General features: G+C 44.3%; 1 protein-coding gene across 9 annotated transcripts in view; it reads right to left on the bottom strand.

Moving 5' to 3' along the window:
• Positions 1–634: 634 nt before the first annotated feature.
• The window catches only part of frmd4a (FERM domain containing 4A), a 109,336-nt gene continuing 93,703 nt past the window's right edge, over positions 635–16,267 (bottom strand). For 7 of the 9 annotated variants that reach the window (XM_079679956.1, XM_079679957.1, XM_079679955.1 and 4 more), the window contains exons 12-24: positions 15,438–15,514; positions 14,073–14,214; positions 13,791–13,932; positions 12,247–12,380; positions 12,032–12,154; positions 10,354–10,585; positions 10,089–10,142; positions 9,734–9,971; positions 9,425–9,583; positions 8,867–9,199; positions 8,157–8,740; positions 5,341–5,437; positions 635–4,260 (exon numbers count right to left, since the gene is read on the bottom strand). In XM_079679956.1, coding sequence (XP_079536082.1) covers positions 4,158–4,260; positions 5,341–5,437; positions 8,157–8,740; positions 8,867–9,199; positions 9,425–9,583; positions 9,734–9,971; positions 10,089–10,142; positions 10,354–10,585; positions 12,032–12,154; positions 12,247–12,380; positions 13,791–13,932; positions 14,073–14,214; positions 15,438–15,514 — 2,418 coding nt within the window. In that variant the 3' untranslated portion in view covers positions 635–4,157. Of the gene's footprint in view, positions 4,261–4,734; positions 4,807–5,340; positions 5,438–8,156; positions 8,741–8,866; positions 9,200–9,424; positions 9,584–9,733; positions 9,972–10,088; positions 10,143–10,353; positions 10,586–12,031; positions 12,155–12,246; positions 12,381–13,790; positions 13,933–14,072; positions 14,215–15,437; positions 15,515–16,267 lie in introns of all 9 variants that reach the window. The other 2 variants (XM_079679953.1, XM_079679952.1) reach the window with 2 other exon arrangements.

Raw genomic sequence — 16,267 nt, 5'->3', positions numbered from 1 at the left:
CAGACAAACACTGACATCTGACTCCTCTGATAGAAACCACTTTTCTGTGTGATATCAAAACTACTGTGTGTTTGTCATCTGTGTATCTGGTGTTTCATGGTATTAGCGTACATGTTGAGTTGTAGAAACAATCCATTTGTTTAGATGTCTGCATTTCCTGCCAGTACACTTTAATCAGGGTTCAATGCTGCATTAACACAGGGAAAAAAATTGCACAATGTGACCAAAGGTAGAAGCCAAACACAGTGGCCTGCAAATCAAAAGCTACACGTGCGACATAAAGCCCGCCTATGCATCCGGGCAGCTGTTTAATCTCGAGGTTGGGTGGTGAGTAATATCTTTTGTCTCTGGAGTATATCTTCCTTCTGGCTCCACAGGAAATCCTTCTAGCCCAGTTGGAGTGTAGAGGGAAGTGGCTGAGGCCTGGATGTGATGACAGAAGAGTGAGTGTGTCCGGGGGAGAGGAAGTGGTGAGTACATGAGGGGATCCCCTTTGATAAGTCACACTGATAGTCTAACCGTTTAACAGAATGTTTCTGATCTGAGACCCCTTGTAGTGAGTCAATGTCTAAATATCGTCATGATTTTAATTTCTGAATGAAAGAGATGGAAAAAAACAGACAAAGGCGTAATCTTGAGAACATTCATCAATAATTTATTTTTCTTACTCTCAAGAACCACCACTGCTTCTCATCTTGAAAATTCATCATCAATTTCCAACAACACAGTTTTGAAAAATGTAAAGTTACTATACAAATTTTTAATAGAAAAAAGAATAAATTAACTGTGGAACTCAGTTATTTTTTTGATCAATTCCACATTTTTTCTACAACACCTTTAATGCATTGTTACAGTTGAACAGAACTGATAAGATCAGGTTACATGCTCTATTGTCTGGTAGCCGAAGTGATCTACGATTAAACTGTCTGTTCAAATAAGCTTCATTTTGCACATCTGGTAGTTGAATCTATTGATAATAATGAAGATGCCTAGATCCTACGTGACGAAGCAGTAACTGGTCATTTTGTAGCACCTGAAGTGGTTGTTACAATGTCAGAACTAAAAAAAAAAACAATACTGGTTCATATAAAATGGAACATTGTTAAAACAATGAATGTGAATGTTAAAACCCCCCACAAAACCTTACAGTGCCCCTCCGTACATACAGGAAAAGACTGATAAAAGAGTTAGTTCATTTTACAAAAAAACTCATACATTTCATGGAGCACAGACAATATGGTGTGTTTGGAGCTACAGAGGGACGGGACGTCACACTTTTTCACATCGGGCTCAGAGATTACCACAAGGTCAAGATGGGAGTTTCTGCGGGGGTGCGAGGAAACACTATGGAGCAAGACGTGCTAATGTTAGCGTACGGAAGTCGGATGCTGGATATCTTTGGGGTCTTTATTTGCCAGTGGATCTGCAGGGCATGCATGGGATCGTGTCTTCAGCACACAGAAAGTGAGCTAAGACTTACTAACTTGTCCTCTAAAGGTGACTCGGAAACACTAGAGTAATTCATTTCTAAAGGATGGTGTGCTGGTTCCAGCCCTGGGTAAAGACTGACCAGGCATGGGTGAGCAACTCTTGGAGAACCAACCATGCAGGGAATGGGCTTAACCTTATTTAAATAGTCTTTAAAGTGGCAGATTACAACAGCTGTTGTCAGTGCATAAAGGGAACACAAGACTACGATGGACACGGTAAAATGCCTACCAGTCCTCCCACACCTTTAAACATGTAACACCATTAATCCATTAAAATGTAAGACAACGCGCTCAACTCACAATTAGACTTCGAAGACTGGTTGCTGGATCCTCAATGTAGAGGATGGAAAAAAAAAAGACTATGAAAGCCAACAAATTTGACTTTTTAATATTATCACACCAATGTTACTGAAGAATTCATTTGGCAAAATTAACTAGATGATATTGTAGTGGTGTTTTAGTCTTTCCTCTTCGACACCATTTATGTCCACTTCTTTATATCACTGACAAGTAGAATCTGTCATAATCTTAATAAAATTAACATCTGATTTATTCAGATTTTGTGCAACAATAAAACAGTATCTCTTAACAAAGACTTTGGCAAGGGGAAGGAGGGGGACATTTAGATACAGTTAAAACATGCAGAGCTCTACTTCCTTCGTACAAAACCAGATGTGCTTTTCTAACCCTGTTCTGAATATCTGATTGTGGATTGGTGAGAACATAATTATCTCCATTTGAGAAGGTTAAAGAATATTTCCTTTCAGTTCTGGCTATGGCTTTTCTTCGGCCCTGACAGTAGGGTATTTATAATTATAGACCTGAAATTCATATACTTATTAAAAGAGCGCTATCATTTAACACATTGCCCGCAGTTTTCGCTTTTTTTGTTTCCTCTTATGCACTTTGATGCAACTCATTATTACAAATATTGAGAGTGGAAAATGATTGTAGGTCCAGCCCTCATAGACACTGTTAATGTTGTGCTTTTCAAATAATTCCTACTACACGTGATGCCAAATCATAGAGAAGTCTGCTGCTGCTTCATACGATAGCCAAAGACTGGGGCGATGGAAGGAGCGGCTGTTCCAGTGCTGCATTACAGTACACATGTAAAGCACCAACTTGTTTGGCACTGGTTTACCTGTACTCATGCATCATATGAGGTGTGGTGTTAGCCAGTAGTGAGTTCAGACTGTCTGTGTTCAGTCAGGAGGCTGCAGTCATGCTGAAGAGAGGACAGAAAGAGGAGAAAGCACAGCGCTACAGAAGGGGACTGGCAGACACTCAGCATGGCGACAGAGCCAAGACCAACAAAGAAGAAACAGTCGTGATAAAAAAAGATGATTCACTTCAGAGATTTATCACTGAACAGCCTCAATATCAAGTCACTCCAGACAGATGTCAACAGCCAGAAATAACTTACTTTCACGGGTGAAAAGGTGGAACCAACATGTCTGGTTTCTATATTAAAACTTCCAAAATCAAATGGTTCCATAACTGTAAATCGATGTGGCTAATAACACCCTCGAATGCCACTTCACTCTACCCCACCCTTACCCTCTGATCACAATGAACTTTGTGGACCAACATGTAGACAGAAGAATCTTGAAAAGACATTAAATGAACAGGAATGATGAAATCACTGAAATAAGCATAGATCAATGCCAAACCCAATAACCACAACTCCAAATTGTCCCTACGATGCACCAATGATGTTTTGCTCCAAGCATCACAAGGCAGAGAAAACAGCAAAATGCCTGCTTCAGATTCACACCAGTTCATATACTTGTACATGTTTGTTATTGCTATAGTCCTCATCAATATCCCAGATACAGTCCAATAAACCATCCTGATATTGTCACTGTGAATTTACTCTCATACAGTTGACTGGTCACCTTTCTGCATGGGCCCTGAGCCCCGGTAGGACCAGTCAACCCAGTACGTTGTCTTTGGTTGTGGGTTGGACTGAGAGGAGTTGAAATTGTTATCTAAATGTGAGTTAATCCAGATCTTTTTTGAAAAGTCATCTTCTCTTCTTATAAATATATGGGGACAAACAAACCCAATAGACGAACAACATAAGCGGGAATAATGAAATCCAACACAGTTCATTTGTTACTGGAAATGTTTTTTTAACTGGTGGCTCAAATCCAGCAGGTATCCTCTGATTGGGTGGCAGTGCACTGGAATTAGTTCAGGTCTGGGGGGCCAGAGATGAGATATGAGAACAGATCCAGTTAGGACTGATGTTGGTTCTGTTGAGTTTGAGTTATATGTTTGATATTTTTCTGGGCTCTCCCTTCACGTCTCTCCTTCCCTTATGCCCCATTGCTTGTGTGCTGAGTAAAGGATGTGCTCTGTGGTGCTGTAGGGCAACAGTTCATCAGCTGAGGTGGCACTTCTCATTCTGTCCTGTGAAATCAGCCCCCATCAGAGCCCAAAGTGTGTCCCGGTCCAACTGTTATGGAGGGGCATGATAAAGAGGTGGTGAGATGGATGGAGGGCAGGATTTAAGGAGTAGGGCGGCTCATGTCCAGTCCGCCGGGCCGGGCTTCTGTAGGGCCTTAGGGATGAGGTCGTTGGTTGTGGAGGGGTAGTAGTGAGGGACAGTGGAGAGGCAGTGGGAGAGGGCAAAGGGACTTTTCTGGGCCCTTTAGGAAGGTCTCAGACCAGGGTTCCAGGTTTGGCCTTATCGTGTCCGTACCACTGCACATCTGCCAGCTCCGAGCACAGAGGGCTGCTGGGAAAACAGCTGTCACTGAAAGACCTGCAGAGGAACACACACACCAGCATGAGACTGACCTCGGAGAGCAACTTCTAAATACTGTCGTCTACATGGTTTCAAGATTATATCCAGTCTTGCAATTGTTTGATAAAAAGTGTTCCCACATACAGCACATGGTTGAGTTTTACTATTAGTAGATCCTGTAAGGGATTAGCCAGTGTCAGACCACAGAGCAGAGCACATGCAGAGGTCAGATAGAGATACAGCCAAAGAAGGAGTACATGACATATACCGCCACCGTCAAAGAGCAAGACATGGTGGACATGCCCCATTGTCAGCCCCCCACAGTCGATGATGAAAGTGATGTTGCCTAATACGTTGGGATTTATTAATGGGCAACGTCCGATAGATTAAAGTCCGATTGTAAGTAAATTCGCTTCGAGGTTATTTTCTCTCTGTTTCGCTGCTGCTGTGTTTTCTGTAAAGTACACTGTAGGTGGAGACTACAGACAGTACCTCTATGCATCAGAGCTGGGCTGAGGGGGAGACTGACAGACGTCCTCAGTAGGAGAGCTGTCTGCTGTGCCTCTAAACCAGGAGAGAGGACACACACACAAGGAAAGGAGGGTTAGTGCAGACAGAGAGAGACAAGGAAGAAATGACAAATGAGGAAATAAGAGACATTTCCCGTGACGTAAAGAGGACAGGAAAAAAGAGCGAAAAAACAAAGATGCAGTGAGTGAAGTCGAGACTGAAACTGAGTATGAAGAAGGTATAAAATAGAACCCACAATGCCATACAAATCTTCCTTTAGGATTAGTTCAACAACAGTGTGAAACAATATCAGCTGACGGATAAAACATGGAGTCAAAGCTCGAGAGGATGTTAGAGTGAAGGTTGTATAAAGATGGAGAGAAAGAAGCTGAGCAGCCAAGATGCAGTTTGTCATGAATTAATTTGAATTCATATTCGGCTTGAAGCATGTTGTCATCCCGGTCAGCTGCTGTATGTGTGTGTGTGTGTGTGTGTGTGTGTGTGTGTGTGTGTGTGTGTGTGTGTGTGTGTGTGTGTGTGTGTGTGTGTGTGTGTGTGTGTGTGTGTATTAGTCTGTTTGTGTCTTACCCGCTCTGCCAGTTGAGGATGTGCTGTGGGCTACAGGGGGGTGTGGCTGCGTGTTCGCTGGTGGGCGTCATACTCCTCTGGCTGTGAGGGGATGCAGCTATGGGGGAAACGGACAGTTAGTCATGCTAAGTAACACACAAAATGCAGCGTTGTCAGAGAGACACAGCGGACAAACACACATTGACCAGAGACACATATACACAGAGCAAACACACAATATAGAGGCTACAGTGAGGTGATCGGCAAAGGTATTTCAACTTTGCTCCACATGGGGGGAGGGGTTTAGGGGGATGTGGCTCTAGGGCAGGGGTACTCAAATACAAATCTTAAAGGTCCAACATTTTGTTTTCAATAAGACAAAGGTCCGTTTATTACGGTCATTCAAACTTTTAAACAATTACAACAAGATTCTTAACACAAGGTTGCAAAAACAAAAATAATCTGTATGCAGCAGTTTTCATTGTTATTGTGTCTGTGCTTGATCCCTCAGAGTCGCAGTTTAAGAGCTGCAGTTATGAATAAAGGCAGCTGCACCCTCTTTCATTCAGCATTCCCATTATTGCTTTATAAATGTCTAACCCCCTTCTGTGTCCACTGAGGTTCATCAGGCCCAACATATCTTCAACAAACTCCCCCTTTGCCTCATCATAAAAACTCACAAACACCAGCAACTGAGCATTGTCAGTGGGCTCATCCACAGCGAAGGAAACGCACTGTGCATTTTGTATTCCATCACAAAGCTGATTCATCAAATCACCAGCCAGTGTTTCTGTTCTTCTGGTTGCTGTGGAATCTGAGAGAGGGATTTGCTTGACCTGTTATTTCCTCTTTTAGTTTGCCTTCAAACATGGCCTCCATCACTTCAGTCATGCATTCTTTTATACTTCAGTTAGGATCCAGTGGAGAGTCCTTACCTGCTGGCCTAGTTCAATCAAAGTGGTTACTTTTTTTTGGCTGGGCAGTTTTGCACACCGTCTTATTTTACTTTCTCAGGACTTAAAACTGTTTTTTGGGGGCAGACCCCCACAAAGAAAAACATATATTTACACACGTAAGGTCATCATCTTAACAGTTTTGTATGCTCATCCGTGAGCAGAGCATCACGTTGACATGTCTATTACAGCTGAATGCGGCGATTAACATCTTGTTCAGCAAAACGCCTCACACACTGATTAAGATCAACAGCTTTAGTGCGTTTTGATTCAATGCTGAGTACAGCCAACCTGACAGTCTCTTCTCTGTCATTGTAGACCGCAAATACCTCATTCCTTCAGTACTTTGGTCCGAATGCTTCTCGTTTTGCGCCGTACCGTTCAAATGAAATCGCCGCCAATCATATTTCCATGCTCGCGCCAGGGCCGGGGGAGGGGTTACAAGACGTACGTCTTGTTCTGCATTCACTTGCACTCGGACATTAGAGACTTTCTCTCATAAATGTCCGATGAGCCACAACTTTTCTTTCAAAACAAAGCTGCCAACTGGGGTGGCAGCTGGGGTGGCAAGGCCTATTTTGAGGGTAGCAGTTGCCCCCCCATGCCACCCCAGTAGGTGAAACTAGGCTACTAGCTACAGTACAGATGCAACTAGATGAGCTGTTAATTCTCGCTCTGACTTTTTTTTTTTAAACACACGCATTTTTCACACCCGCATTCCGCGAAGACCCGCCCTACCGTTCCTCTGATTCGCAGACTGTTGGTGGGGGGAAAAAACGCTGACGCTGAATGTGATTGGACCAATGCGTTGACAGAGACACACAGACAGTGGAACAGTCGGACATGCAGAGCGCTGTTTGTTGTTGGACATAGCGGAACATTTTTGACTCGTTGCGTTGTGGCGATGTCTCGCAGATAACACATATGAAAAGTGTAATTTGCTCAGAGTCCAGAGACAGTTGTGGTTCGGTCCGGATCCGGACCGGAGTCCGGACTTTGAGGATGCCTGCTCTAGGGTCACTAGGAACGTGTGGGTCAGGGATCAAGTAACACAACTGTCCCATGGGAAAATAGGCCTCGTTGGCGCAGTAGGCAGCGCGTCAGTCTCATAATCTGAAGGTCGTGAGTTCGAGCCTCACACGGGGCATTAGCTTTTCATATTTCCATATTTGATCAACAAAGAAGGTGTGTAATTTAAACTCATAAAGCGCTGTTTGGTACAGACTGATCTAATGCTGTTTGGGATGATCCAAACGTCCAGATTTCTGCTCACTTGCAGAGCAACCAAGCTACCCATGTAACTTTTACATTGTACTTATAGAGGCGGACTGTACCAACTGTATTAATGTGAATGTTATGTGACCAAATTACTCAGCAAATGTTCACAGCTCAAAGCTCACAGCTAATCTTACATCATAAACATTGCTGGGGTCTCTTAATCCAATGGTCGTGAGTTCGAGCCTCGCACAGGGCGTTCCTTATTCAATCAATTATAAATAATAATAAATAAATATAAAGTTTCTCATTTACATTTCAATAAATTGTAAACTTAATAAAAATACAAAAGTATATATATCAAACAGGTTTAGAGTGTTCATCAAATAAAGGGGAAACACTTTTTATTACTGAAATGACTCAGCTAGGGTTCTGAGTCTCAGTCAATCTGAAAACATGACCCATGGCCCGTCTCATAATCTGAAGGTTTGAGGTTGGAGCCTCGCACAGGTCATTGAGTTTTCACAGCATGAACTTTTTCATTAGAAACTCTTAAAAACAAAATAATTGTTTGTATAAATAACAGGAACAGTGTAAAGCTTTTTTTCATAAACACACATTTTGACCCAGATCAGACCGGGTTTAATGTGAACAAATAAGAAGACCCACCTGGTGAGCCCTTGGCGAGTGTGCCGACTCGACTCCCCCGACCATGTCCCAGAGTGCCTTGCTGCGACCCTGTCTCGGAGGACGTAGACCCCGAGTGTGAGTGACTCCTGTCCTTCAGGCTCCCTGAGGACCTCTGGTACCAGCCCCGCAGCTCGTCAGACACCGCGACCCTCCCCCCTCCCCCACTGCCCCCACCCTCTCGCCCCAATGACGGTGTCCGTACGATCTGAGAGCGCGACGGCGTGAGTCGGCCGCTCCCCTCGCCTCCCTCCTCTCCCCCCCAGGCCTCTTTGTACAGCCCCCCTGCCGTGTAGGAGCTGGAGGTTTTGAACTGGGCCTTGACGCTGTAGTGGCCTTCCTGGTCGTTCTCCAGGCTGCGCACCACCACCGGGTTGGGGCTGCCCTCCACGTACAGCGGGTACTCCTTGATGCGGTACTGGGAGGAGGGCTGGCTCTGGCTGTGGAGGTAGACTCCATGGTGTCCCCCTCCTACCCCGCCTCCACCTGAGCCCCCACCAGTGCCGTTCTTAGCTGCCAGGTTGGGCATGGAGCCGGAGTTAGAGGAACCCAGGTGACCTGCTGACCTGGAGGGAGAAGGAAGGACAATTATTCATCAATCTTAGAAAATAACTTTTAAATTATATATATTTAGTACAATAGCCAAATGTTGTGTAAGGAAACCCTTTTAATTGCATCTGCCCCGCGCCTACCTGTGTCTTTGCCTCTGCCTTTGCCTTGCTTTGGAGGGTGAGTCCTCTCCCAGAGTGGAGTAGTTGGGGTTGCTGCCTGGGGGTCCGCCAGAGGGGTAGTAATGCTCCGAGCTGCTTTGGCTGGTGCAGGATGAGCAGTCGTCCAGTGGGTCCGAGCCATTGGAGTTGCGTCCTGGGACCAGGAAGAATTCCGGGCTACCCAGGGTGCCCAGGGTGTGCGGGTGTGCGTCGGGGTCGGGCACCAACAGTTTGCCCTGAGACTCAAGGCTTGAGCTGCGGTTCCTAAAGTGCTGAGCGAGGCTGTGCAGACGGCTGGGACTGATGTCCACTGACCTGAGAGACACAGAATCACACAGCAGGTTACATACAGGCAATCGGATAGGAGAGATATACAGATTTCATGGAATTACAAATGTTTCAATATATAAATAGATAAAGCCCTGTAACCTCATTCTAGTTGGGGTAGACTTGTCAAAACCAGGCATTTTTAAAGTTCCACTTAATCAATAATAGAGCAATCTAAGTCTTGAATAAACAGTAAAAGGTATAAATGCTGACCTGGTGGAATGTACGTAGTTGGGGTTCCTGGTCCTCAGGTCCGGGGTCGACGGCATGCTGGACTGAGAGTTCCAGAGAGGGAGGTTCCTGATGGGGCTGCTCTGCAGAGAGTTACACCCCCCCGGATCTGCACTGCCAGAGCTGGGGAAACGCCTGTGACTTGGAAAAGAGGCAAAGAAAATAAGCATTTTTGAAACAAATGTCATTGTGTCAGCTTTTACATAAGCAACATATGTATGTCATGCTCTACATTACGTCAACAAACCCTAGACTTATTCTCAAGCTAGATAAGATGAACTCCCTCCCTACCTTGAATGAGACGAGCGTTTCTTGATTTTTTCGTATGGCTCATCCAGTGACGATTCACTCCACATCTTGGGTTTGATGGGTGATTTATCGTAGTCAGGGCGTGAGTAGTGCAGATGTCGCAGGCCATCCAGGGACTGGGGCGGAGGGGGCCGACTGTGAGAGGGAGGTCGAGGGGGGAGGCCCTTATGAGGCGATGCTACTGGAGAGAAGGTGGGAGTACCTGTGACTTGAGGATCATCTGAAATAGAGTAATCGTTGAATTAAAAGATTATTATTTCATAAAATCATGTAAACAGAAGCCCAATAATCAGTTATTGTAAGAATCTTGCACAGAAATAATGCAGGACAGACTTACCATCATCTAAGACCAGTGCGTCAGACAACGAACTGTCTTCAGAAATGTTGGCCTCTATAGGACAGAGAAAAACACATGAGGTTAAATATTGTACAAATAACCAATCTAAAAGCTGCATGTCTAAATGTTGTTGTTTTTTTAAAAAGCAATTTGTGGCTTTCTATTGCCGCTCTGAACAGTAACTGAGGAGAATATAGCTGTGTGTGTGAGGTATAAAGAGATGTGATGACAGTTTTAATTTCAGTGAATAGGAGTTTATTGGTACCCTCTATGATTAGCGATGCCCTCAGCGTAGGCTTCTTGCCAGAGCGGACCCGGTGCTCATTGATGGAGTTCTCAATTTCCTGGAGCTTCTTCAGTGCGTTCAGATAAGAAGTCTTCCTCTGTTTCTTCAGCTTCTTGCTGCTCACGTGAGGATCGCTGGCAAGACGCCTGGCTGCCTCTGTAATCTGGGACTGAATGGCAAACTCCCGCTCCAAACGCTCCAGCTCCTCTTCCTGGGAAAAGCAAAACACACGAGTGCAAACTCTGAGTGACAAGGGCACAAAGACACTGGATTGGCTCACAGTTTTAGCAACAGAAATCTCAGCACAATCCAAAAACAACAAGGCTTAGTTTGCAGACACGTAGTCAGACTCTAACTCTCCCATGCAACGTATTTGGTCAGACACACACACACCAAGCCTTGCCAGACCAAACACACTGCGGAAATCATTTATCTGTGCTGCTGCTTCACATTTCTCACCACAGGATATTCCCTATTGAGTCACCCTGTTCCCCAATAATAACACCTCTCCATCAAGCCATCCTCCCCTCCTCTATACCTCTCCTGAGATTTGAAAAGCAGAGAGAATGAACCAAGTAAAATATGCTGTCACACTTCAGACATATTGCATGTTTACCTCACTTAAATATGTGAATCTACTGTACATATATGGTAAGATAAGACAAACCGTCATTGATCCCCATCGGGAAATTCATGTCGTAGTATACTGTTAAATAGCATAGAATAGTAAAAAACTGAGTATACACAAGAAAATAAACTCATATCACTCATGTTTGCTTTCACCTATGAGAACACACATGATTTCACTTGCCTCTAGAGAGACGGAGAGATGATGTATTTATTTGCGTCAACATCTCACTAGACTACCTCAGTTCAGAGGAATCCCACTCTCTAACAATCCCCACACACTCCTGCCAGAACGGCTTCTGTTTCTGTGTGTGAGGGAGTTTAAGGTGTTCAGTGTAAATTAAGAAACATCCTTCTGCTTGCGAGGCAGTTTTGTGATACTGTGTCCCTGGATTATTTTCAAAGCACACAACCTCAGAGAGACACACCCACACACCCATGCCTGCACACATTCAGGCGCTCACACAATCCTACTATCACCACTTCCTGTGGCAAGAATACTGCCAGGCTATTTTTAGAAGTTCTGCTGCTGTGGAAAATCTACCCGTGGCACAAAAAGACAGAGACACAAAGCTGCAGAAAAACTTCTTCCACGAGGTTCAAGACTTCTTAGACTGAAGCTTTTCCATGTTCTCTGTTTCCTTTGCTCACATAACAACTGAGGAGGGATGAATTCAGTTTTCATGATGTCAATCATCACAACCATTATTTGAGTATTAATTAAAAGTAATTGGTTTTGAATACAGCCCTTGATCAGCACTGTATAACATCAAGAGCTTTTAAATAACCAGCTTTGATGTACAAAGCCCATAGTGTTCATAAATAGATAATAATAATAGACTCTTAATTATTAAGCGCTGCATTCAACATTACATTACTGCACCACAGTGCCTTGGACAGGTCCTTGTGGTATTTGGTTTTAGTGTTAAACACTGTAACCACCAGATGACCTCCTGTTTTTATTTGGCCTTTAGTGGGGAGCGGGGAGATTGCAAATGTGATAAAGTGCTACGGTGGAAAACAGCCTCACCTCTCCCTTCAGAGTAATTTTCTGCTCGTCCAGTTTGAAGGCGGTACCGATCTTCCGTCTCACTGTGGGCGGCTCCTCTCCCGGATCCAGAGGATACTCCTTGGGAAGCTTTCCTGTCAGCTCCTAAAAAAAACGACAGGAGGAAAGGTTAGAAAGGCAAAGTCTAAAATGGTTCTGGTTTTCTAAGTATTTGCAGAAACTGTTGTTTTTCATACCGCCTCTCTTATGCAGATGTTCTTGAGTTCCTCTAGTCTCTTTTTAAGTGTATCTTCAAGAGCTTCCTGCCTGGCCCTCAGTGCTGCCAGCATGTCTTTCTTAGCTGTCTGGGAGCTGTCTGATTCCTGAGAGCCTGTAGGGCACAGACAACACACAACGTGAGGCGGGAGGCAGGAGCATATGAGTGTGTAGAGTAGTGGGGACTTGTTTTGAGGCAGAGGAAAGGCAGCAAGTATGCGTGCACCTGCTACCCTCGCAGGATGTTTACAAGGAAGTGAGTGGAACGCTTCGATAAGGACACTGAGTGTTAGTTGTGTGTATGTGCGAGTGTGAGTCCTTCAAGGAAGGGGCAGTTTAGGACAAAGTCAGTGACGCACAATCTCCAAGGCCCTGAGATGGTGCCACTCTCGTTTGCAAAAAAATAAATACATACAACCCCCCACACACACACACACACAGAAAAACACATTGTTTCTCTCAGTTGGTCTGTACGTGATGTATGCAGTTCGACATAGTAACAATACTAAACTAAACACAGCTGAACGTTTGACCAGAAATAAATGGCAGGGGGGGGGGGGGGCACCACAGTTCATATGACATGTTTATGTTGCTGGGCAGAGATGGCCTCTAGTTAGCAGTGGATCATGAAATCAACACACTGACACAACACCAAGGAGACAAGTGACAAGACAAAGACACTCTGTATGATACAGGGAGGGGGTGAAATTAGAAAGGGACAAAGAGAAGCAAAAAGGGAGATTAGGAGACTAGGAATGGATGGCTGAAGAGATAAAGAGATTAGGCAGGGATACAGGTATCTATACTTAGAAAATCAAGAAAAGCCAAACAACTGATCCAATAGGACAGGACAGCATGCAGGACATTTTTACTGAAAGAGATTAGTGTTCTTTTGAGTGGAAACAGTAATTGATTCAGTGAGGTGTGCTGTAATCTAAATAGCAGACACCAAAGCCATGCATAGACACCCTCTTCAACCTTAAATGATGCTGCTTTGGTCTAGTGAATTTCATTTTGAATGAATAATGTAGCAGAAACTAATCAAATTTCACTAGATTAGCCTATTCAGACTAATTACTGAACTGACTCTCCTAGCATGCAACACTTGAGATGTCTGTCTGGGTTAAAAAGGGCACTTTCTCTCTTGCTGTTAACATTCATACTTGTTCAACACGGACAAACATTGTTCTAAAGGCCATGGTACATTTGTATATTGACCTTCTGACCTTTTCATTCCCTCACCCACTAAATTTAGAGGGGCCTCTGGAGGATGAGAGTGTGACACAGAGGGTGGGTTCCATACATAAAGAAAGACACAGGGCGGGGTGTGTAGACAGTATGTGTGGGAGAACATTCAGCACAGAATGAATGGCCTTTTCCGGAAGCAGCTGTTTCTGTCTCTCCAGTTGTTGATGAGACACATGCACACACAAAGACTAATACGCACGCAAATCAAATCTTCTCTCCCCCTGTTTTCTTTCTCTCCTTCTCTCATCACAGTCACACACACTGAACACATACTGACCTGACGAGAGCAGACTGCCGCTGCTGCCACTTATAATTTTGCCCTTGCTTCCCATGTTGGCTAGTTTGGAGGTCTTTAGAGTTCCTGTTTCCGTGAGGTCTATAGCAATCTCATTCAGACTCCGCGCTGCATGGATTTTGGACTGGAGAAACGAGAATGGAAAGGGTTTGTCAGAACACATCATTAATTGCAACACACTTACTGACCATGCTTACAGAGTTTGCTGTATCTCTTGTTCGTCTGTATTCATGGGTATGTCTGTGGCGGGTCTGACTCACTGACCTTGCTCTGCTTTCGGTCCAGGTAGAACTGGTGTTGGCTGATGGCCATGGCCCAGATGGACTTGATGAGCGCAGGACAGGCGTACCACGTGTGCACAGCGATGCCGCTGTGACCAAACGTCCTTCTCGTCACCGAGGCCCGACTGTAAGAGCAGACACAAAGCCTCCTTATATACACTGTATACAAAAGATGGTCTGTCAAAACACTCCCACCAGACAACTTCCTCATCATCACCATTACCTATACTACAAATACTAATGAGGTTTGTCATGGCTGTTAAAGATAAGAAAGTGAATAATTTCACATTTTTGTTATACCCCAAGTTGATGCATACATATTCATAAGAAAGGCTAAGATGTTTGGACGGATGGATGATTTCCAATAGCTAAGTCCTTACCAATATAATACCTAAATAGCAGTTCCTCTTTCACAAAGTTCAATCATTAACAGAAAAGCTAAGCTCCGCCTCTAGATAGGGCCTTTCACTTTTTTTACATTACCTGAAAGAAACCACATTTCTCTGACACTTGTAAAAATGCAGTAAAACGAGCCACCGCCTAATTGACATTGCTTCTAAAGTAATGATGGCCTCTGAGCAAGTTAATACCATGACATATAACCACTGTGTTTTTATGTATTCTATCAGCACTTATATATACTGTGCATCCCTATAAAGAATATTAGAGGTTTAATATGGCAAACCAGCCACACAAGATGTTCCTCATTGTTTACTCATCCTTATTTAAATACACATCTGTAGCTGAGCAACAGGCCCGCTCACCCTAATGACAGCTCTCTGTAAAGAAAACACCACTGCTCTCTGTTTCACCCTGACCGTCTCTTTTTCTCGCATTCTCCCTCCCTCTGTCTGTAGAATAACACTCCACATATATAGCTGTGTTAAATAAACACAAGAGAGGTTACTTCCTCTGCAACACAGCTATCACACAGCCATCTCTCCTTCTGTGGTCAACCATCAAGGCTTTACACTGTATGTGTGTGTGAAAGGGAACTTGTGTGTGTGCATGCATGTGGCTGCACAAGTGTGTTAATATCATACTATCAATCTGTGTCAGGCTCCACCGAGACATCCCCAATATCCCGCTCTATTGCCAAGACAAATGCTGCAACTATTACTGAATTAGATTCCAATCACTCTTTTCATGCTTGGATCTCAACACATTCACATTAAACACAGGGGTAATTTACAGTCAGTGCTACTGGAAGGTGTCCATAACTGAGAACCGAAAATTATACCACTTCCAAAGATGAACTACACAATAATTCAATAGTATCAACATTTCATAACTAAAGTATAATTGGTATCATGCAATTCAACACTTAATTACATTGATATTAATTTACCTCCTGGGGTCATGAACTTCCACAGAAAACTTCTTCTCTCTGAAGTAGAGGTTCTCCAACTGGCGCCATTGGAACACCTGAGGTTTAGGAGAAACAGTCTTCAGGGCAGCTCACACAGAAACATGCTTCACATTAAATCCACACAGCCTTCAGCCAAATCCTCTTTTCTCTTCTGTGTACGTTCCAATTTGTTTTGAGTGAAAAGGCAATGTATACGGAGGAAGAAAAGAAAAAAAACTCAGAAAGGACTCTGACGAAGAGGAGGAGTTAGAAACAGGGGAGGTGGGGGCAGAGAAGAGGACCTCTGATCAAATCCAGACCGGGCGGTCTTGTCCACAGCAGATCCTTCGCTGGATGACCTCACTCTGGAGAAAGACAGAGTGAGAGGGAGGAGGCCTTCTTTCCTCTGCTCTGACTTTTCTCTTTCCGTCCCCTTTATGAACCATCCGGCCCTCTTTAAATGGAGCCAAAGCCAGCTGGGCGAGAAAGTTTCCCCCAAGACGTACTCCACAACATGTGTGTATCTTAAATCCTCCCAGACGCAGGGGAACAGACCGTTATGAGTCAGTGGGTGTTCACCATCTGTAGGCATGTGCCTGTGTGTGTGTTGGTGGAGAGAAAGTGTGTAAAGTTAAGTTTCCTCCTCTCCTGTAGCTTTTCTAGGAGGGAGGGGACGTTAATGCCTCCCCTTCTCCTGACCCCTCCTCCCTCCCTCAGGGACTCTGCTTCCTGCTTTGGGCTCTGTGGTTGGGAGGTGTGTGTGTGTATGTGTGTGTGTGTGTGTGTGTGTGTGTGTGTGTGTGTGTGTGTGTGTGTGTGTGTGTGTGTGT

Source organism: Notothenia rossii (genome assembly GCF_949606895.1).
Source record: "Notothenia rossii genome assembly, chromosome: 5".
NCBI lineage: Eukaryota > Metazoa > Chordata > Actinopteri > Perciformes > Nototheniidae > Notothenia > Notothenia rossii.
Note: the sequence above shows the minus strand (reverse complement) of the source record. Positions and strands in the feature narration are given on the sequence as shown.